General features: G+C 49.7%; 8 protein-coding genes across 8 annotated transcripts; 3 read left to right on the top strand and 5 right to left on the bottom strand.

Annotated features, from left to right (window-relative positions):
- Positions 1-5: 5 nt before the first annotated feature.
- Positions 6-419, top strand: CI109_101737 (mitotic-spindle organizing protein 1; the record flags this gene model as incomplete). Its single annotated transcript, XM_032002330.1, has 4 exons — positions 6-60; positions 136-168; positions 220-290; positions 363-419. The coding sequence occupies 4 exons, from the start codon at positions 6-8 to the stop codon at positions 417-419; spliced, it is 216 nt and encodes a 71-aa protein (XP_031863267.1).
- Positions 420-543: 124 nt separating this feature from the next.
- On the bottom strand, positions 544-1969 carry CI109_101738 (uncharacterized protein; the record flags this gene model as incomplete). Its single annotated transcript, XM_032002329.1, has 5 exons — positions 544-685; positions 759-1036; positions 1099-1283; positions 1369-1545; positions 1651-1969. The coding sequence occupies 5 exons, from the start codon at positions 1967-1969 to the stop codon at positions 544-546; spliced, it is 1101 nt and encodes a 366-aa protein (XP_031863266.1).
- A 325-nt stretch (positions 1970-2294) lies between these two features.
- On the bottom strand, positions 2295-4616 carry CI109_101739 (uncharacterized protein; the record flags this gene model as incomplete). The annotated part of the gene is made up of 5 exons (XM_032002328.1): positions 2295-2762; positions 2835-3080; positions 3141-3315; positions 3363-4276; positions 4374-4616. 5 exons carry the CDS (start codon positions 4614-4616, stop codon positions 2295-2297), a joined length of 2046 nt encoding a protein of 681 aa, XP_031863265.1.
- A 6197-nt stretch (positions 4617-10813) lies between these two features.
- Positions 10814-11933, top strand: CI109_101740 (uncharacterized protein; the record flags this gene model as incomplete). The annotated part of the gene is made up of 2 exons (XM_032002327.1): positions 10814-10993; positions 11049-11933. 2 exons carry the CDS (start codon positions 10814-10816, stop codon positions 11931-11933), a joined length of 1065 nt encoding a protein of 354 aa, XP_031863264.1.
- Positions 11934-15473: 3540 nt separating this feature from the next.
- On the bottom strand, positions 15474-16476 carry CI109_101741 (uncharacterized protein; the record flags this gene model as incomplete). Its single annotated transcript, XM_032002326.1, has 6 exons — positions 15474-15572; positions 15640-15721; positions 15797-15877; positions 15943-16100; positions 16213-16329; positions 16396-16476. 6 exons carry the CDS (start codon positions 16474-16476, stop codon positions 15474-15476), a joined length of 618 nt encoding a protein of 205 aa, XP_031863263.1.
- Positions 16477-16844: 368 nt separating this feature from the next.
- Positions 16845-19025, top strand: CI109_101742 (uncharacterized protein; the record flags this gene model as incomplete). The annotated part of the gene is made up of 9 exons (XM_032002325.1): positions 16845-16904; positions 17041-17115; positions 17174-17293; positions 17386-17573; positions 17653-17770; positions 17842-17967; positions 18039-18224; positions 18295-18852; positions 18924-19025. The coding sequence occupies 9 exons, from the start codon at positions 16845-16847 to the stop codon at positions 19023-19025; spliced, it is 1533 nt and encodes a 510-aa protein (XP_031863262.1).
- Positions 19026-19175: 150 nt separating this feature from the next.
- Positions 19176-20682, bottom strand: CI109_101743 (uncharacterized protein; the record flags this gene model as incomplete). The annotated part of the gene is made up of 6 exons (XM_065967037.1): positions 19176-19271; positions 19337-19412; positions 19491-19638; positions 19776-19902; positions 20214-20423; positions 20644-20682. The coding sequence occupies 6 exons, from the start codon at positions 20680-20682 to the stop codon at positions 19176-19178; spliced, it is 696 nt and encodes a 231-aa protein (XP_065823109.1).
- Positions 20683-21258: 576 nt separating this feature from the next.
- On the bottom strand, positions 21259-22818 carry CI109_101744 (uncharacterized protein; the record flags this gene model as incomplete). Its single annotated transcript, XM_032002323.1, has 10 exons — positions 21259-21304; positions 21359-21414; positions 21472-21661; positions 21711-21792; positions 21848-21981; positions 22042-22134; positions 22186-22398; positions 22458-22526; positions 22578-22710; positions 22776-22818. The coding sequence occupies 10 exons, from the start codon at positions 22816-22818 to the stop codon at positions 21259-21261; spliced, it is 1059 nt and encodes a 352-aa protein (XP_031863260.1).
- Between the last annotated feature and the right edge of the window lie 87 nt (positions 22819-22905).

Raw genomic sequence — 22905 nt, forward strand, 5'->3', positions numbered from 1 at the left:
ACACAATGTCATCAGCACAAGATGAGGCGAGATTACAGAACGCTCGTGAGACGATAGACTGTGAGTGAAGCTCAGTGCATGCCGAAACTATTCCTGATTTTTTGCTCGTTGTCGCTGACCTCACACGCCTTTCAGCTCTCAACGACCTTTCCCAATTGCTACAGACAGGTGAGCGTTGCAACGAGATTTTACAGCATCATATCTGACCCCTCTCACTAGGCCTTGACAAGAACACACTATCAATATGCGTAGGAATGATAGAACAAGGTGCCAATCCCGATACACTTGCTGTGAGTTTCAAAATTGGTACTGTATATGAACGCGTCGCGTCGTGCTGACCCTAACCATGGGCCATGGTTCAGGCTGTGATCAAAGAACTTCGACGTGAGAGCGATGCTCTCAAGGCGCAGAGCTCATGAGGGCAGGAAGGAAGATGACTCTCGCCAGTGTTGTACCAATATAGAACTCGACATTGTAACTGTTCCATCACGGCTTATATATCTGATCTGCATTCAACAGCTACATGCTTTTGACTATTTCGCCCTAATCCCGCTTCATGGTACCTCCAATCGCAAGTGTCAAAGTGGATGGGAGCTTGGTGTCCCCGATCGAAGACAACAGAGCGATACTGCCGACGGTCAAGCTGACAAGGAGAACGGTCGAGAAGACGAGGATGATGAATGGGCTGATGAGGAGAAAGATCGATCATGTTAGCGTCTGTGTAGACCAGTGACAGATGAATCGAATTCGGGACTCACATGGAATAGTCGTCCTTCTGACACTCGACACCCGCATAACCACTCCTGCATTTACAGCCCCAACATTCTCCGTCCGAAGTCTTTCCTCTCAAACTGCAAACGCCTCGACCGTTACATCCTGTAGCGTCGGAACAGGTCTCGTTGGAGGTGTAACAGGCTTCGGCGAGGGTGACGTTAGACTTTGATTTGAGGGCGACAGGTGCAGCTCGGGAGATGAGAGAGCGAGTAGAGGTAGGTCGGATGATCAAGAGCAAAGGAGGGGAGTTGGGTGTAGTCATCTATATCAAACCGCCGCGAACGATAAGCATAACTCCACTGGATTGCGCAAAGGGAGACTCACGGCCTCAAGACCAGCTTTCACACCTTGTCTTCCTGTTTCCCATACCTCGTCGTCACGCTGAACGTCCTTGAGACCAGTGATCGTGATGGCCTCCCAAGGATATTGACCCGAGTGGTCCAACCATGGGATCGAGTCGGCCAGAGCGGTGAGGCATGAAAGTTCATGAGAGAGCACTGCGGCGGCCTCTACCAGGAAGGAGAGGATGATCAGCAATCAGCAACATTACGTTGAAACACGGCTGCAGTTAGTCCAGTGATAAGGTGCACGCACTAGTTCCTGCCATGTCAAAGACGTCTTTGAACGTCTTGGTGAGTGCGGGAATAGCATCGAGGATATGAGCGAGAAGATTCTTCGCTTCGTTGAGGTAGGGTTCCAGCAAGAAATCGGTAGATGTATCATCTTCGAGGTAGAATGCAGGTCGTTTGGGCAGTGACGTAGGGAGGACATCTAGATCACACACATACAATATCAGCTCACCCTCTCCGTACTTGACGAGAATGTCTTCAAAACTGCAGGTTGTGATGTGATGTGGAATTGTACTATGTGACCTACCTTGCGCATCCACACCACCGTCAATGACCACGATCTTGGGTCTACCTTCTCCTTGTTCTCCATTCCAAAGGCCCATCAAGTGAGACCACATTCCCTCATCCTGTGGGATCTCCTCAAAGTCCGCTAATCCTTCTCTGAGATGATGTCCAAGCACAGCCTTGGCCTGATCGGCTGATAACGTCGGTACTGAAGCGTGAGCTTGGTTGACGAGTGAAGGGGCAGCAGGTGTCGGATAAAGGTAGACTTGAAGAGGTTGTTGAGCGGCGGATTTTGCAAGAGTTAGAGGGAGGAGTAGCAGGGTAAGGGACGGGAAGATCATGATGAGCTATGTAGTGATGGGACAGCTTCGAGCACTCTGATCGGCAAGATGAAATACTTCGACTCGAGAGGAATGGGAAGAGTCAAGCGGGACTGACGAACGGAGAAAGGAAGTGGAAGTTGGAGGAGAGATAGAGACGGTGAGATGAGTGCGAGTAACGTGTAATCGGACATCGGCGACTCACCTCATCCAGAGTGGCGGATTCTCGTTCTGCTTCACTGTTGCACCTCGTCACGGCATACGGGTATCCAACGTTTGTCATTTGCTCATGCTTATGCATTGGGTTCTTAAGACAACATTATTGCTAATCAGGGGCTGCTATGAACTACTCTGCCGCCTCCGTTTCGGGATACAGCTCCTCATCTGTATCTGCTTGGACTTCTTTCGTCTCTTTGGATTCATCATCCTCCGCTAACTCAGACATGACCACGACTTCTGCAACACCACTTCGATGCTCCTCTCCTTCACCGTTGGCCACTGTAAGACCTTCCTGCGCTTCTGTTTCACTCCTCAACACATCTTCTGCTTGGCCGTCTGCTGCACTAGCTCCTTCTGCGACCATTGTGACCTCCGCATCTTCCACTTTGACCCTCTTCACTTCACCGTCTTCCTGCTTGACACTCTCCCCTTCTTCCGCCTTTCTCTTTGACGCAGCAGCCGCTGTCGATGTAGCCGTCGTCTCGGGTTGTGGCGTAAGTCTCGGACTACCGCTCGCACTTCTCCTATTTCCGTCGGCTCCCTTCAACCTCCTCATCGCCGATGTCTGTTCCGCTCGACAGGTGGCATGGTAGATCTACAATAGTACAATCCGAATCAGCAATCGGTCTCATCAAGGTCGTGTCTCCAGGTGGACCGCGCTACTCACAGTACCATTGATGTTCAGTGCATTCTTCCATATCCACTCTTCTTCATCTTCCGACCATTCTCCCTTGAAAGCCTCTTTACACACAGGACACACCGCAGCTGCCTTCTTCGTATCTTGGGGGACTTTGACCCATTTCTGACGGAGTTGGGCTAATCGTTCAGCCGATACTTGAGTGGAAGCAGTCACTTGATGACTAGGTGAAGCCAGCGTCGATGGTCCTGCTTCAACGACATCTTTGATCCATTCCTATCAATGAAGACATTTAGTATGTTGCTGCCTACGGCTACTGCAATACTGAACACTTACCTCTGCACGGGGTAGCCATCGTCGATGGGCACCTCTGCCAGCGGTCTCTCGCTCCTTCCTGTTCCGCCTAAAATGCCAATCCATGTGCGCATCAAACTTAGCATCCGCAGCGGGGAACCGCATTCCACACTGTTTACATCGATGAGGGAGGTGATCAAACGAGAGGACCCGAGGACTAATTCAAAGTTAGCGATAGTCATGTTGCAGACTTGACATACTCACGCGTTCAAGTCAATGGTCTGTAGGGTGATACCCATGTTGATGATCATGTCCTCATATGCGTCGAGGCCACCTTTTGCTGGAAGCGACGGTGGTTGTGGCTCAGGTGTTCGAGGTTGACTTCCTAGACCTGACTTGTTGAGACTCTGCAGAATCTTGGCGACGTCCACCGGCAGACCTGGAATGGGGCCGGTCGTTATCGCGACAGGATTGGGTGCGGGAATGGGAGTACGCGAACCAGGAATAGGTGTGCTGGACGATGCAGGAAGCGTAGGAGCGAAAGGTGGACGAGGGGCGAGACCGGCGTTGTTGTTATGAATGGAAGGTGGGAACGGCGGGAGGTTAGCAGTCACAGGGGCAGTTCCACCCCATGTCGGAGTAGCTACAGGCGGTGGTACGGGGCTGAAAACAGGCTGCGACGGCACAGGAGCTGACATCGCTCTGAGCTGTTCCATAATCTGGCTCAGGTCCTGAGGAGATACATTCGTCGTATTAAGCAACTCGCCAATTCCCACCAACGCGTTCACCTGTTGACTTAGTTTGGGATCCAGCGGTCGAGCTGCCGATTCGCGGTGCTTAGCCTCCAAAGTCGAGTGAAGGGTCGCAAGTACTTGCTGTCGGGTCGGAGGGACTGCTTGTCTGGGTTGTCGTTGATAACCCATCGAGCCAAATATTTCTCGCTCGATCTGTTCTCTAACCTGAGGGCCATACAAATCTACACCGCCGGGTCCACTGGTACGCCACAATCCAATCATCTCCTCCATTTTGGCCTTTGTCACCCCGTCAACCTCTCTGTACGTTTTGAGGTACAGCCGAGGAATGATAGGGGGTAGCAGGTGAGTCGTGTACGGCTGACCGATGTTTTTCGAGATGGAATCGATGAGATACAGCAAAGGAAGCTTTTGTGTCGGAGGAGCCTGAGTAGGGTAACATGTCAGTCGTTTCCTTTGTGAGTATACAAGTCCCCCTTTCCTTCCTTTATACAGAAACAGCGTGGTTGTTCGCCCGACCTACCCTCAATACTGCCGCTTCGATCTCTTCGACGACAACACCCATACCACTCCAGTTGTTCTGATCACGTTGAGCCATGGCGGTCATCGATAGATCTTGGATCAGAGGACGCGAGTTGAAGGTAAGCTGTCTTAGCCGGTCTGCATAGTATGCTCGGAAAGGGTCAACTGGCGGCTGAGCCGGCACTGGAGGGTAGTAAGGGGCGGGAGCCGAAGCCTGTTGATAAGGTGGGTATGGGTATGACATGGTGGATATGACACTTTGATCTAGTGTGGAAAGGTAGAGAGCGACGGTAAGGGAATGGTAGGATAGTATGCAAACTTAGTGAGACAACGATGTCAGATCGTCACAAGGCGCCACCACCGACAGTTTTGTATCTCGTCACTGATCCGTGTGAGCTATGAGATGTATTATGCTACGGAAAAGGTGAAGAGCAGCCACCTTGTCCTTCCTTCAGATATGAACCCGTGCTAAGAACACAACCAGCGTCGTTTTGGAAGAATCGTATGAAATGGGAGGTAGAAGCAGGAATCAGCAATATGAGATGAACAAACATCATCCATTGAACACAGACCAACGACGACAGCGACAAGAGTAGCGACGAGAATCGGCGATATCTATATTACCGATCTGTGGCACACTCCAGCTTTTTAATGGACAGAGATCGACGTTTGTGGCAGTTGTTGAAATGACATCAGACGTCAGCTGCTTTGATTCCCAGAAACCTTACTTGGCCCGCATCCGAGGTGCGACAGCATATCCAGCACGGGTACAGCCGTATCGAAGATGACAATGAACGATAGCGTAAACATGTTGGCCGTGTGGGGTGATCGGCAGAGACCCCTGATTCCAGCAGCGCGACTTCATGTTCTGGATCCGACGAAAAACGGATAGGACGTATGAACACCACGCTCTCGTCATGATGATCGTCGACGACGATGATTCCAGTACACACGACATCTGATATGACTCCCACTCGGTGATACCAGAGGCACCAAGGTGGTGTACGATTCGTTTTTGTTGGAATCAGCTGTTCATTTGCACACAGGTACGACATGAGTCACACTAGACGGGGGGGTACCAATTACAAAACTATATACGGCTGGGAACGGTAGAGGACCTGACCAATGGGTGGTCACGCAAATCTCTTACCAAATCTTTGCGACGCGAACCTAATCTTGATTCATCATCGTCGGAATCTGTCAAGGTTGGGTGGTTTCAGTACCTTGCCACGACAACAACTTATAGGGGCCCACAACTGAGTTTGCTGGTACTTCCCCATCCCAGTTACAGTACCAACGACACGTAATATACGAAATACGTGCGGTCGGGGAGTTTGAGATTCTTGCCGTTACCGACGTATGTATTGTGAGTTGGAGAGCTACACACCTGATTCCCCTTTTGTTCGTAAGAAACACTTGGCATTCCGAGTCGTACTCGCCACGAGAGCTGTTCGCTTCCACCAAGGATCTACACCTGTGTGTTTCGGCCTACAACGTCATATTCGTATTATTCCAATGATGATCAGAATCTGCCACACACGTATTTGCATCGGCAACTTCTGGTCAGACAACTAGCATAATCAACTACTAGCCATTAGGCTAGGAGTTCCAGAGAACAGGATAACCTTGTCAGTACGATCACGGGAATCTATATTACAAGGTTTGAGCAAGTTGTGTAGGTGATCATTCTCTAAATCCTCGGTGGCGTTCTTTAACCTTTGTTTATATACAACAACGAGATTGACTTCTCGCTTCCCCTTCACTAGTCCCAAGTCCTTCAGTTCCATGTTATCATTCAGCGGACGGTCTGGACTAACCAGACGCATGAGACCAATATCCACCTGATCAACTGAATACTTTCGTTGACACGCGTCCCCGACTAACGGCTTTGCCGTTCAGACGCAGATTCACACATTCCCACGCATCACAATGTGGAGTGGAGCTCGACTTAGTGATCGAATTGATGTAAATACATCGATCAGAAGATAATCAAGATCGATTCCGACCCACGGATAAACGAGCAAGTCCAGACGCGAGAGTCGTACCCGGTCAATGGTATGGTTGTAGCCGATACCATATCCGGCTAGTTGAATTCCTAATACTAGGTTTAATAACAACTCTACCTTTTCATAAGTGTTTCAACGAAAAGGTCATGTCAACGAACGATGAATGCGGACTAAACGATATATTATGCGAATATACAGTCTGTAGATCTTCCGACGGATAGAGAGGTTCGGAAGGGAGCATAAAGGTACATTACAAAACTGGAGACGAGACGCTAATCAATACAAGATGATTCATACCTCCAAATGGTTTTGCCGCAAGCGACCATCCGTCACTAACGCCGTTGACAACAGGACGGTCGGTCGCGAGAGGAGGGAATGCGGTGGCGGAGCGCGCTGCCTATCACGCATAATCCACTTTCGTAAACCATTCATGGAGTGGTCGACGACTGACATCTATCTGCGCAGACTTTTCCGAAGTTTACCAATTGTTATGGTGCATCGGGTCTGCCGCTCCTTTTTGTGGAAAGGACCCTCCGATCGTCCGTCACATTCCGTTGGAGGAGAATCGTATTCGTACTACAACTTTTGGATGTATCTAAACTTAATCGAGCCAAAAGCAATACAAAAACTCCCCATTCTAAGCGTTACATATTCCCACCCAACAGTGAGATCTCGTGCCGTACGTAATCTTGGTAGAAACCCGACATCCCGAGGATTTGCCACACACGGTGAATTCGCTTCGCTTCGTCGGGACCTCCGGGATCAAGCGGTTACGCCTAGTGTCATGAGATCTGAATATGCACACTCCGACTGTGATAGATGCCATGGGTAGTGGGAGAATGGAGTACGCTTTCGGTATGCAGCCGCGCAGTTCTGTGGATGCAGATGCTACGTACAAGATGTGACAAATGCATCAATAGGGAACAAGGAGTCACTTGCAGTCAATCTGTAGGAAGTACGTATGGACGTGCCACGCCACATTGCATCGAATTGGGGGACTAGACGAGTTCCTCAATGGCAGACGCCATCATTGATCTCTTGTATGCCATTTCGGATGAGAGATCAGGTCGATATCAGGTTAACCCGAAATGTTTGCGCGGGAAATAGGCGTGGGAAAGTTTTATAAATAGACGGCCGCCACACCGAAACAACGAATCCTGCGGATAACCCGCTTGGGACTCCATCGCCCCCCCTAACGACCAAACGACGTGGCTGCCATACGATCTTCGAGCAGACGTCAGTCTGTCGGGTGAGATGATCACAGCCCGAAAGAACAACAAGCAACTCAATGATGACTGATGTCTCAGCTGTGTGGTCTGCCTAGAGGTATGTCTCTCGAAGAGACCGAATACCAGTTGGGGCAACCGGTTCGGGCTCGCCCGCCGCGGAACACGGACGGTCCGGAAGAACGGATATGTGTCTTGTCTCACGCCACCGATTGTTACCAGTAGATCACCAGTTTCATGGCGATTGAAAAGCCATTCCTGTTTGTTGATCCGCGTGTGTACCGTTAAAACCGTGGGAACAAGTGGGAAAGCGATCGCCGACAGACACGCCTACTAGATGTATGTTTTTGCCCCCGAACAAGCAAACAAAAGAACGCAAGCAAGTTACGCGGCCGTATAAGCGACCGATGCGTGCATGCATGCCTTTTTGCAGTCGTATCTGTTTATGTAAACATGTGGTGTGGACATGCATGCATTCAGGCGCGGCATGCACCGGTAACAAGGTAAGCGAAGCTGCTTTCTAGGGATAAGCAATCGAGCTGAACAATCATGCAATAATCATATGCGCGAGCCACTCCCAAGTCCAACGCGGCATCTTGCGGTGTAAGGTTGATGCATGTTGGGACTGGTATGCTACCTATCGCCATCGCGTTGCCAGTAGATCCCCCTGATGAAAGCCAATCTTTGTGACCTCGCGTTGTGTCTCCATCGCTGAGCGGTATCCCGGGCCGCTGATACCCACCCACCCACCCACCCACCCACCCACATTGACTAGCCTAAAGTTGTCCATCAAACTAGTCAAAGTCAGTGGAGTGAGCATGCGTGCGCAGTTTGAGGGGACTGAACCCGTCTTGTTTGTCGGTAAAAATCCCTTTTTGCTTCCCTTTCTACCGTAAGCGGTCGAGTCGTCTTTTATTCTCCGAGACTTGATCCATTCCCATCATCATTCCCATACACCATCCCATCTCTCGGCTACTGGTTGGCTGGTTGGCTGTAGGTACAGTACATACATACGTCGTCGACTCTCATCCCCCCTTCTTCCGCGCGCGTCACAACAATGGGATGGAAAAATAGTCCAAGAGACAAGAAAAAAAAAGAAAAAAGAAAAGCTTCCCGAATGCGGTGACGTTATGGAATGTGAACTAAATGTATTTGGGGCGATTGAGTGGGGACAGAGTCTGTAATAGTTTCCGATGATGCGCGCACCAGCATCATCCTCGACATACAGTAAATGCTAAACAAAGCAAACTCCGGTAGGTCCGGCATTCGCAGGGTCTCAGACACCTCTCTCAGGGGAGTTTGGGATAGAACCCGTTCTTATTATCCGTCGTTCAAACGGGGTCTCGGATGAGGGGATAGATTGCATTGCCTTTGAGTGATGCGCTCGCTCGATCTGCACAGGTAGTCTGGGAAAAGGAAAAGGCCGACCTAAGCCCCTGACAGGTATTTGTTCATGGTAAATGAGATGAGATTACTATTGAGATGCAGATGCGTAGAAAGTGTTGCAACCCGAAAGGAAAAACAGTTAAACGGGTCGGACCTCTATGCCGAACTCGGTTGGATCGAAAGGAAGAAAAAACCCAATCCCACTCGACGCTACTCGTAGTTCATTTATAAAGCGCAACAGCATGGGGCCATTCTTTTAGATCGACTCCGTCTACAATCCTCATGGTGCAAACCTTTCACCAAAACATAACACACCAATTACATCCATCATCACTAATATCATCATCACCATCATCATCGACCAAAACTAGTTTTACTCCACCAATTATTATTCACTCGGAGAATCGCAGGAATCGCAAAGTAGATTAAAGGGAGAACCAAAACCCGACATTCCATCGAGATCACCATCACTTCACATCACTGCATACATACCTGGTCTCCATTTACACCACCATCACACAAGTGCAGTAACATCACGCCAACCAATGAAATAGTGGTAGAGGTCTTAATTTGCAGGTGAGTGATTGATGGATCCCATCGCGCGTCTTGTTTGAGCCGGGTGTCTCGCTCTCGATTTTATCCCCCTTTTATGAAATGCCCGTTGTGAGATTCTGTTTGCCTGGCTTTGCTTCTATCAACCATGTGATTCCGCCTGCTGTTTTGCTGTCGGATCTACTTGGGGATGGTGGTCACAGCGCGATCGCGTGCATGTGTGTGTACCCTCAATACAACCATCAACGCCACATCCGCTTTGATGGACGCTTTGTGGGGTACCGACATGCGTCAACGCCCTGTGTTGTTTTATTCTATTGGGAAACAATGTTCCCGTTTGTCCTGATTCCCACATCCAATCCCTACAATCGTAGTCCTACTCCTACAAAGAGGCAAGAGATGATGTCTGCCGATCTATCGTTTTATCTTTTGGGTCGTGTCGTATGACATTTCTTGTTGTCTCGATTGGCTGCGTGGCCCGATGTCGACGCCCCCGTCATTTGCCTGATTGATGTCGCGCGTGTACGGCGACTTGTTGGACGTTTATCCCCTTCTTTATTCCGGATGTTCCGGTGGCGGCCATTGCTTGCTTCATCATAATCATCATCACCCATGCATTGCCTTTCACAGCCTTGCCTCCCCTCCCCCTTTTACCCCAACTGTTTTGGACCCGTGTTGGACATGGACGTACGATCGACGCTTTGATGCGTTGTTTTTGTGTATGGGATGCGCGGCCGAATACATCTCGCCTTGACATGCCGTTTCAGAACCACATACCCATCCCTTCCTCGTGCCCTCTTCCTCGTCAAGTCTCGGCTTTGGCTTGGGGGGATTTAACATACACACATCCTTTTAAATCGCTTCACCCTCGTCCATCCATTGCCATCCCAGTCTTACAACTGTAATTGTAATCTCTCTTTCTACCCTTTACACTTTGCACTAGTCCCCTCTATCACCCTCTTACGATTGATTCCCACGAATCTTCGGCATGTTAGGGTGATATCAAACTATCGGTCATAAACTCATTCCTTTGCCGATCTCTTTGCATCTCTTTAACTTGGGGTCGCGATCAGTTCATACGGACACTCTTGCCACCTTGTTTCCCCCGGCTCACGACTTATCATGACACGCTTGATCCCTGTTCGTTATCTATATAACCCATCCGACTTCCTGCTGACTCATATTTTTCCCTTCAGCACTTCAATCGCCAACCTATAAAACCGTCACCGCCACCCTATAAACCTCTTCGTGTCTCTTCCATCACCACCATCATGTCGACATCTACTGCTGTCCCCGCGTACCGATCTAACTCGGCATCGCCTCCATCATCATCCCGCAAAGCAGCCAAAGCCTCAGCGACTGCTTCTGCACCTTCATCTCGTGCACCAACCCGATCTTCTCAAGATCCTTATTATGGCCATGAAGAGACCGCAGTGATGTCTGCCCGATTTGTAAGTCGCATCGATTGTTCTCGTCTCTCGGTTTCCTCGCTGACCATGTCTTTAGATCACACACCTCTTCCAATGTCCCAACATCCCATCGGCGACTTCACCTGGTGCTCCCACACCCACTCTTGCCCACTTTGTCGCCTATGCTTTACATCGAACTCGACTTCCCTCCATAGTCACTTTCGCTGCCTTGCTTCTCCTTCAACGATTGAAGAAGAGGTACCCCGCAGCTAGGGGTTCATCTGGTCACCGACTGTTTATCTCTGCCTTCATGATCGCCTCCAAGGTCATCTGCGATGACACCTACTCCAATCAATCTTGGGGTATCGTTGCTCAAAAGATGTTCGCCTTGAAGGAGATCAACCAGATGGAGAGAGAAATGTGTGGTTACCTAGAATGGAACTTGAACGTCTCCGGTCCCGAGGTTCTGGAGTTCGAGGTCAAGGTCCGCGCTGAGCACGGCCCCAAGGCTATCGCTCAAGCAACTTCTTCATCATCGTCCTCATCGACTTCGGAGCCTTCGGTTGTCATCTCTGCTCCATCAAAATCGTACCCTACACCCGAGACCACTCCCGATCCTCAGGTCTCTTCTCGACCCATCCGACCGGTTCCTTCTCCATACAAAGTACGATCATACCAAACCACGGCTGCCACGTCGGCCAATGCTTTTCCGTCACCACCCACTTCCCCAGCTCACCACCTCTCCCCTCAACCACCCCATTTCGCCTCATCTGCCAATTCATCCCTCGTTTCGTCACCCGCTTCAGATGATTGCAAAACCCCATCTCCAGTAACGGTCACGAGCAGTAAATCATCATCGCGGTTACCTCATCATTCTCATCCCAAGTCATTTGATATGACACGGGCTTTCGAGGGACGAACTCGTGCTCACGCCGTCAACGTCCACCTCACCGGTGAACCGATTCATGTCGGCGGGTGGTAGAATGAGAAGGGAATCTTGTGTTTGTGTGTCCTATTTTCATTGTGCATTATCATATCCCAGGCATTACATTCCCCTGTTTGCGCGTTGTACATCAATCATCACATCATCATATTTAGTTACGTCTGTGTTCTATATCACCTCATAGTAATTGAAGCCTGCTTCGCTCATATACAGTATAGTACAGTACATCAATGCAAATGCAAAGCAATCATCGTCTCATTACATCCTCTTCCACTAAGTTTGTTCACAACGTTCGAGTTGTAAATTAGCGGAAACGCGTAAAGCTTTGCTAGTGAAAAAGCAAAGTGGAGCGGGACCCGTGAATGTTACCAGTCCCGAGCGAGAATTGACTTCACATTGAATTGACTTGTTCGGGCCTGATCTGCGGTTTCATGTGCCAAGATCTGCTGCATATCGACTCGAGATCGAGCTGGACTAGTGAACAAGTCTGCCCACAAAGCATAACCCGTGTATGTGTGGTCGTGGGAACAAAGCCCAGTCCTATTCATCCCAAGAGTGAGACAACGGTTAGTCGCCACGAGATGAAGATTTTTCTTCACGGTATGCAACTTTTAAGTTACATTAGCATGCGAATGCGATGCACGGTGAGTGGGAATCGATGAATTTCGGCCGTACAGTCAATCAAATTGAATCCATGGGTAACAGTATATCCGAGTAACCGAGAGGAAAGAGTTACGAACGATGATGACATCGACATGATTTCGACGGCTTTGCCACTTGGAATTGTAACGAGAACGCTGCCGAGAGATGCGGGGCTTGTGTGGGAAGAGGCCGACGACGATGGTGATCGAAAAACGAGAAAGAGAGGCTCTGGAGCCTAATATCGCGGAGACAGCTAAGCATTTTCGGCTTTGGTCGGTTCGTAACACTCGCTAGACATGAGCATGAGATAGTCTGCCCCCAAGCAACCAAGTCTACTTGGCTTTCTCCTCATTACGTCAAAGAAGAAGAAGAAGAATACAAAAGAATTTTTGATTCCATTCCCACGATTTTGCCACTACCATCATCATCATCTTTACACTGTGGCGCAATAACCGTCTTCATCCGTTCACAACCTCACATTGTTCAGATCCGCCTCGTGCAATGGTGAGCGGCTGGGGGATGGGGTGGACAGCTGCATGATGACGTGAACTAAGCACGCCTCGTTCCTATGATGCAATACGTTCCCAGATCCCCCCCCCTCCCCCTTCCCCTCTCCCTGGTTGCGGTGACTTGCAGCTCGTTTGTAGTAACAGCTGATCGGGATGACGGATGCTGATTCCACCTCGGTCGTCAAAGGCAAGGCACAACGAGATGAGATCCAGCCGATGCGAGTTTCTTGTGTCGTCCGAAATTGCGTCCGACGACGAACATATCTCGGTAGGCCTTAGACTATCACACGACTTTCTCACACTCACACTCACACGTACACGCAAGACCTTCACATGCTCCCCGTGACGAACCGCTACGCCAACGACAACGCCAACGCCAAAACCAACGCCGACGCCAATGCAACGTAATTGCAGCACAACCTACGAGTGCTCTGTGAATCATTTCCCAGGACCAAAACCGAGGTCGCTCCTTGATGCCGTTCCATTGCATCACTTTACCATCCAGCACCGCCCGCACCGCAGTACGGAGTCTACTGATGACCGCTAAAAAACCATCAGATCGGTTCTCGTCTGTGCCTCATTCCAGTGAATTCGGCGGCAGGTAGGTACATAAGTGCCTGTCAAAGACAGATCTGGCTCAAGGTTATCGACGGACCTCTATCAACAACAACCAGAAATGAGATGGGCAATGGGAAACGGATCGATCGGGTTCCAACGATGATATCTCTATATTACGAGATTGATTCAAATCACAGCACATGATAACGAGTCAAGACTGGAAGTCGTCATGCTCCGTATGTGTACGATACTTTGTGGAGATCAGACATGGCAAAAAGATCAGAAATAAATCTCGATCCCAATGTATCTCATTGCAAACTGGCACCGACCGATAAGGCAGGGCAAACACATATTCCTATTCTGCTGTTGCTAGCACTTAGGCAGGCACTCGTTGGCAATAGCGCCCATTCACCGAAAGATCATACATTTACGAACACCACATTGTCGTCCCGACGCCATTATGTGATGAAATCTCTACAACAAACCTCAACGCCATGTAGTCTCCATAAATAAACCGCCGATCGGCCCATTTCCATGACTTACTTATCTGTTGGGGACCGGGAACCAAACCAGGCGGGAGGCGGGCCCGGACGCCGAGATAAAGCACTCAAATGTGTTCTGTACGTTATCTAAGAATGATCGTCCCACGTGTGGTCAGCGCCACTGTGATCGAAGAGATATTGCTAGGGTGTAGCTTTCGGTGTTGATATGTGCCGCGATTAACGGATGAACATTGTGATCAAACCAGCGTGCTCCACGCAATCCTGGTTGGCGTTTTACGGCAAGCGAGGCGAGTGGGAAGACGGTTCGCTATCCCGACACCGGGAAGTGATCGGCCCGACCATAAGCTGGTTCCTGTAGTGATTAGGATCATCTGCACATCCAATGTTCAGCCTCGTTACTCGCTTGCTTCAACAACAACAACAACACACGCTCCACCAGCTTCAAATCATGTTGATCTCATGGCACGTAATCCTCCCATGGCATAGTGGATTCCAAGTACCGGCCCGTCATGGGAGGTCTCCAACGCGCCTGCCTCATGAAGTGGACCGCGTCCTAACGTGGGCTGCGGGTATGAGGTCATGATCGATGTGACGTCCGCTTACCTCTCGAGATGATCACCGACACACAAGATTCATGTCAATCGCGCGAAGACCTTCCTGAGTTGCCTATCACTACCGCTGCGATGGAATAATGCGATGAGCCTAACACCCGATACCACCGAAAACTATTAGCGCCCTTGATAGTGTCGTCTCCTCAATCTGGATGCGAGGGCAAGCCTCGTGTCATGGGTAGCCAATTTACTGGGTAACGAAACGGCTTTAATCACAGCAAGTAGGACGTAAAACCCTACACGTCCCTCGCGAAGTCTCACTTAGGCAGGATTGCCACGTTCAACACTAAATGATCTTGCCAAAGTCGTAAGTAGGTGAGACACTTCCAGACCTCTTTCTTCTATCAAAGAGGTGCCACATTGCTTGCCTGACATCCACTGAGCTTGCCAGACCCAGTCGGCCTATAAATTGTGACAACTTTCCAAACCTGCGTTGTGTTCCTCCACCTTGCAGTATGCTGAGAATTGTCCAGTCATCACAAACTGGGTGTGCAACCTCTCGGCTTCTCTTTCCGTCACTCGGTAAGGCAACAAGCGGATTTGTCAAACAGCTTAGCGTCATGGACCCGGGAAACTGCGGACAGGAATGTGGTCTTCTGGATCGAAAACCATTCAAGGAGCAAAGGCAAAGAAAGGGCTTGAGCGCAGCGTGCCCTGCTATCGTCACCTATGGGGATGACATGTCACACGACCATTCACTATACAACATTCCTTCCTTCTATGTCCCTTCGAGTTCCGGTTCCAATTTCAGTCTCATCACCAACCCGTCGTCACTTCTGTTCGACCGGGTATTGATGCATCGACACCATCTTTGGGTGGATCAGGTCGACGATATTCCACTTTATCAACCTTGACCTAGGCAAAGAAACAGCCATCGTCAAATTCGTTATCGTTTATGTGGTTCGATGGACAGCTTGCTTACCTCTCCATCTACGAGTTGGTATACGTATGTGACGATGACGGGACCTTGAATGTCCATAAGTGCGAATGAGGGTGTGGCCTCGCTACAGCAAGACAAGAGAGTGACGTCGTCAGCGACGACCGAGCAAGCGAGTTGTATAGTGAGAACCAAGACATACCCATTCCATAATCCACTCCATGCACCAGTTGCTGAACCAGGATTGACAAAGAATCTGCCCTCAAACTCGAATGCCTCGAACCTGTCCAAATAAATCAACATCAGCCGTAAGCTACTATCAGTCAATCATGCGTGGGTTGGGCATACCGGTGTGTACCTCCGCTTATAAGCACATCCACATCCATCTGTCTCCCTAAAGCTGCCAACATGTTCGAGTCTCCTGCTGGGACGATCTGTTGGCCATGAACGACACCTATACGCAGGGATTGATGGGGGATAGTGATGGATAGTGGGAAGTGGGTGTTCTAATGTGTCATATCCGTTCAAATAAGCATCAGCTTGGTCCCTCAAGCAGCGTTGTACACACTGCAGTACTTCCCCCTGATGTGTGGAGAGCTAGATCGTGGCGCAACGCACCTCATCAAACTCGCCGCGAACAACGTGAACTTCAGGTGCGATAGTCCGTAGATAGTCATATGTCTCTTTGTCGCAGACATTACCAGTACATATGATCTGACCAATCTTCCCTGGCACCTGTAGCAGAGTCAAAGATTATTAGTAAGAGTCATGATCTCAGTCCCAGGCATAATTATGACCCACTAGCAGCTTCTTGAACTTGGCTGGTAAGTCATGGGTAAGCGTTGGGATGTGAAGGTCACCAATGACGAGGACGAGAACCATAATGATAGGGCTTTGCCGTACTGGAGGACGGTTGTAATTGGCAAATTGTTGATATACTGTAGGACCGTGGAGTAATAGTTTATTCGGGCTCGTCGCGTGTGTGAGTTGGGTGAGATGAGCTGAAAGCGATTGACAGTGCTCGCCATAGACAATAGTTGATGGAAGCATGTTAGTTGTCGAACACGAGCGGTGGACGAGCCCATCACCGGTACCTAACGGATTTCGGAGATCAGTCTTAACTCCGTATATTCTCTCACCGCTTATCGTCCCCGGCACGTAATACGCACAGATGACAACGTCAAGTCCACATTCGACACATATTGCATCAATCGTCATCTGTCAAGCACAGCTATAAACTACAACGCACGATGGCTCCAGCACCAACGTCAAGTAGCGGTGCGCTGATCCTAGAAGAACCGCTCATACGAGTGAGTGTTCTTGTTGATCCCTACGACTAAACACACTTGACTATCCACCTCATTATCCACTCGACCTGTGATGGAGTCACTACCTGTGCTTGCTAGCAGGGATGATCCTCGCTGACCCGTACACTTGTGTCTACAGACACCCTATGAGCTACTTCGACGTTCCCACCGTTCTGCGCAAAGACAAGTTGAGAAGGACTTCAATGCGGTCCAAGTGGGTCTATCACACCGTCCAGCACTTGTCGGGGGACGAGCTGATGTCGGTCTTGCAGTCCGCCTTGCAAGGCATTTTGAAATCTCTGAATGGGTCTGAAAAGACAGAAGAGGGTCGGAATATTATCATAGCCAAGCTAGATCAAGCTTCCGACCGAGCACAAGGCCTGAAACGCAAGGTATGTACTGAAGCTCACTTAGAGTACCCGCCTGAGTTCGGTTTTGTGAGAAATTGAATGTGGTTCTCGCTGATAAGTCTATACTATGATAGCTCGACGATATCCAACCAAGTGCAGATCAACCTACCCCGCTCAGATCACGATTGAACTACTTGTACAAAGTTGATCCAACTCCGATTACCCCTGCTGCCGCAAATGAAGTCAAAGACAACGTCGATACCGATGCTGAAAAGGGGATGGAAGTTGATGGAGAAGCGGAAGTCGCGCCGCCCCCTGCACCGTAAGTCGTTCTATCCGCAAAACTGGTGTTATCGATCTCGTCCGTTGGGTATTGGTTTCTTACTAACGACCCTTTGCAGCGAACCAAAGTTCGGATATGGGATGGACAGTACGCTCGATCGATATATCGTCGACTACCTACTCCGAACAGGTCGTATGAAAGCGGCCAAAGCTCTCGCAGAGAGACAAGGTATCGAGGTGAGCGAAATATCGTCTCAGGCCTTTCTGAGCGAAAGCAATTGATACTGATGATCAGTGTTCTCTCCTAGCCTCTCGTGGATATCAAGCTGTTCGCCGAACTTACCAAGATCGAAATTGCTCTGGTGGAGAAACATTCGTGTGCAGAAGCACTCGCGTGGTGTGGTGAGAATAGAGGTACCTTGAAGAAGACCAAGGTGAGCCAAAAGACAGATACCACTCGTCCTACTCGAGTTCGACAATTGACTTTTCGTCCTCTCGATTACAGAACAGCCTCGAGTTCACGTTGAGATTACAAGAGTTTATCGAGCTTTGTAGGAAGCGAGATATACCCGCTGCTATTGCTTATTCGCGCAAGAATATGGCAGGTTGGGCAGGGACACATATGACGGAGCTCCAACAGGGTATGACATTGCTTGCATTTGGGGAGAAGACCGGTGTGGGTCTGTATCGGGTGAGTCATGTCGGGTCTGACCAAACAGACACGAAGTTGCTCTTCGCTGATGATTTTGATTGTGGCGTAGAAACTATACGATCAATCACGATGGGAGAATGTCCGAGCTCAATTCCGCGAAACTTTCCTGAATCTTTATGCTCAACCATCTCAATCTGTTCTCTCCCTCTCGCTCTCGGCTGGTCTGGCATCGCTTCGACTGCCATCGTGTGTACCTCATCAACGATCACGATCGTTCACATGGTCCGCTACCGACGGATGGAAGGCGACGTCGGAGACGACTCCTGCTGTACCCCTCTTACCTGCTGCTCCTCCCCTACATAATCTCGAATCCCTCCTTTCCACCTCTGCCCCATCTACATCCACGGCAGAATCGCAACCCCAACAAAGGACGATACGGCTGAGCGATCCCCCACCTGCTCCACAAGAACGATTGTGGGGCAATCCAGATGCTCATACGGGTAATGTCGATTGTCCAACTTGCGGCGAAGGTATGAGAGTCCTAGCGAGCGAAGTACCAATGTCACATCATGTCAATTCGACAATCGTATGTAGGATCAGTGGTGAAGTGATGGACAGTCAGAATGAACCGATGGCTTTCCCAAATGGATATGTCTATTCTTCCAAAGTGAGCACACAGTGACCTATACTGCGCCCAATCGTGATTGACAACGCTAATCTTCACACTCCATTCGCTAGGCCCTCAAAGAGATGGCCAAGAACAATTTCGACGTTGTCAAATGTCCCAGAACTGGAGAATCCTGCGCTTTCTCAAGATTGAGAAAGGTGTACATCTCGTAGACGTCTTCGTTATCTCTGTTGTATTGTAACATTCAACCCAAGTCGCTTGTTATGTCTGTTGTACGATGCATACATAATACATATTTGATTACCCGTTCCCACCTACTGTACAGAGAAAGCGACTACACGGACTGGCTGAAGATGAGCCCCCTAATCCTCTGGCTCACCAGCGAGGACGATCATGTTGAAATTGATATCTCCAACTGCCCGATCAATATACTTCTCCTGGACGACCTTTGCAACGTCCTATGGGAGGAGGTAGCATACGACTGTCAGCCGCAGATTCCTTCCGACAAGGATATAAAACACACCTCGAGGAAAGAGTTGGAAGTTCCTCTATCGAACGGTCCTTCCCTACCGCCATCCAGCTCGACAATTCGTTTCTCCCTAGCAACCGATCAAATCATCAGCTCCATCGTGGCAGAGGACAAGATGTCCCGTATGTATCGAGGCATTCACACTCACCCCTTCTCGTTGACAGCCTCGACGAAAGCGATGAAGTGTGTGTCCACATCGAGATCTGTAGGAATCGCCGATTGACCAGCATGTGCAGCGGCAGTGTGGGCAGCTTCGAAGAAATCTGTCTCGTCGAGTAGCTTGGCCCTCTCAAGTGCTGTGCGGGTGGATAAGTGGTCAATGATCCATGTAGTCAAAAATAGATTCAGACAGATTGGAAGGCCGTTCGCTGATGATCTATCTCGCCTGACAGACAGAGTCGATGATGGTGAAGGACGAAGGAATGTGACTCACGAGCTAGAGGTATAGTGGATGCCTTGAACTTGTTCAACTGCGAGTCTGGTCCAAGGGCATCTGGTCCCCGTTCGGGCAGGTTGAGCAGAGCATGAAGCAGACCGATTGAACCGCACGCATTTGGGATCTACGCGCGAGGTGTGGGTGTTAGCGGTGCTCATCACAATCCCTCTGTCACAGGAGCTGTATCATTTCGCTCGTCTCCCTCTCTGGTGAGTTCAGCGCTCGGTCGGGAAGATGAGTTATGAAGTTCCCTCGACAACCTCTCCCTTTGACACATCTTGTCGTATCCCATCAATGACATATCGCAATCCTGTCCCCAGTCTACTCGCTCTCCATCCATTGTCGAGATAGCTGTGTAGACCAGGTCGCATCCTCCACCCAATCACCTCCGCAAAGAAACGCCCAGGGATCACAGGTTTGCAAAAGCCTACTCACCGTCTGCTTGATCCACCAAACACCATCACCTTTCCATACCCCTTCTCTATCTTTCTCCTCCTTCTCTCTGGCATCATGCAGCTCGCCTCTTGATGGGAAAAGAAGTAAGACGGCGCGATGGGGTTTAGGGATAAAAGTTAAGAACTCGGGGTCGAGGGAGAAGAGATCTTGGAATGCGAGGGTGGATGGGAGACCGAGGGGTTTGGACCACTACGAGAGTTGAAGGGAGGGGTCAGTTGCCGTCATGCACATGTCGGAATTTGGAGGGGTGTGAAGTTGGACCGAGAGTCATGTTGAGGGGTACTAGCTACCAGTAGCAGCAGGTTTCATTGTGGGATACTCACCTCGTTAAAAACCTGTCCGTCCAATTGAGCGAGGGCATCAGTCAGCTATGATTCTCCCTCGTATTGACAATTGTCCGTCAACTCACCTCCGGCGACGCTTCGAGCGGAACCCATTTCGATGGCATTCTGGGATATCTCAAAACAAGTAATATTCCTAGGACCGTATAGCGTTAAGGCCTGCGACCGATTGTCTGGTATAAGAGTGACTTGGTGCGAGTGAACAATGAATTGAGGAGTGATGGAGTATGATTACAATCCCGCTCAGAGGAGTTGGACGAGGTGGAACTCGTAAGTGGAGGGAAAAGGAGGGATGACGCTTGCGATACTGGGCGAGCGGCGAAAAGTGGCACTGGGCAGGCAACACTTCCACCAACTGAGATGAACATTGATTCATTGCTGGGCGAGGTCAGAAGTCAAAGTAGGGAGTATGCATGTCTTCTATGTCGAGAGCGATGTCGTCTCACAGCAAGCAGATATCTACAACGTCGCTCCCAATGCCATGCCTCGAATTGTCCTCTCGCCTCATCAAGTCCGGATTCACTATATACAAACGATCATTCCTCCTGTTCCTGATTCGATAAAAAAATGGCTCCGTCGTAGCATTGTGCGAGCGAGAGTGAATTATTACAATATAAGTCAAAGCGCGTATATGAGCCTTGTAAGGGCCGGGCAGAAAGAAGGATAACAATGGCATGCGAGTCTCATAGAAGACCACAATCCCGCAGGTTGACCTGAATGATCACATCGCTGTAAAGGCATTCGTCAGCAGTGAAAGGTGTGTAGGTGTGTGACAACACTCACTTAATAGCAGAAATGACGAATTTTAACGCCTTTGTATCTGTCGCATCGGTGTAGTGCTGTAAATGACTAACATCAGCCTTCAAGTTCGCCCGCAGCTCAGCGCCAATACCCACCGCATAGATCGATTTCGACGGGTTCTTATTTAGGCCCACAAACTTCTCCAGTAAGAAAGAGCACGCCGCATCGTAGTTTGCGCCGCCTCTGAAGTCGGGAAAGGTGTCCGCTAATGGGGAAACAGGAAGCTTTTCTCGGAAAAGATCAATCTTGTTCAAGAACAGAATGATAGATGTTTTGGTGAACCATCTACCACGGGACTCAGCAAAAAGTTCGTCGTGTTCCTAATTTGACTCACCTGGAGTTGGCGACAGACTCGAACAAGGTCATTGCCTCTTGCATACGGTTGACTGTCTCATCCTCATACAATTTTTGATCGTCTGGAGGGCAAAAATCAGTACCGTTTGGCTAAGCGCAGACAGAAACGTTACTTACATTCGCTAATGGCGATGAGGAAGACGAGAGCAGTGACAGAATCAAAGATGTTGAGCCACTTTCGTCTCTCAGACCGTTGACCGCCGACATCGAAGAGTTTGTAAGTCAACTCCCCGATCTTGAAATGAGTTTCTCTGGAATAACGACGAGAGTCAGGATTGATTACGAGCAGTAAAAAGCAGAACATCACTCACGTGATACCTGTCGTCTTCACTCGGGCACGGAGAATGTCTTGGTCTGAAGGCATGTAGTCGGGTTGAGCGATTCGAGCGATCGCGTCGAAATAGCTAGAAGCCAGGTGTGAGCAACTGTGACATATGACGCGACGAGCCACTCACTATGGTGCCGAGTCGTTCAATTGTAATTCATTCCGTCTGTGGAACGCCAGTTGCACACCCTCGTCTTTCCACAGGCCCGCAACGGCATCCGCCAACTTCGGAGGGAACACGTCTCCTTCGATTTGGGGTGGTGCGGCCATGATGACCTCCCAACGACCTTGATTGTTTGGGCTGACCGGGATCTCCATCCCCTGAACACCTTCCAGCAGCACCCTGGACGGACACACGAGTCAGCAGTGTGACCTTGATCTGCCTGTTGCTAGTCGACTCACCGCATAGACTGGACAGTGTTGGAATACACGATCTCTCGATAACTATCTCTTTCCTCGACATCATATGGTCTAAAGTTCGTCAGCAAGGATCTATGGACGAAGGTATCACAGACCACTCACTTGTTGTAGATCAACCTCATTTGCTTCAAGACTGTCGACTTTCCAGATTCACCCGCACCCAGCAAGAGCATTTTGATCTCATTTCGAAGGTTGGCTCGATCACGCTTGAGTTGTTCTTCAATCTCAGCGTTTCCTATGGGTCGCACAACGCATCAGTCACCGCGCCTAGTACCCCTGTAGAAGGAGCCAGTCACTCACGAGCCTTGGCGGCAGCATCTTCAGTAGATTGAGTGCAACCCATCTTTGCGGTTGTGTTGAGGGATCGATGGACAGTAGTGGCGAGGAAAAGGATTGATCAAGATGAATGAATATTGAATGAAATTGGCTA

Source organism: Kwoniella shandongensis, chromosome 3, assembly GCF_008629635.2.
Source record: "Kwoniella shandongensis chromosome 3, complete sequence".
Lineage (NCBI taxonomy): Eukaryota > Fungi > Basidiomycota > Tremellomycetes > Tremellales > Cryptococcaceae > Kwoniella > Kwoniella shandongensis.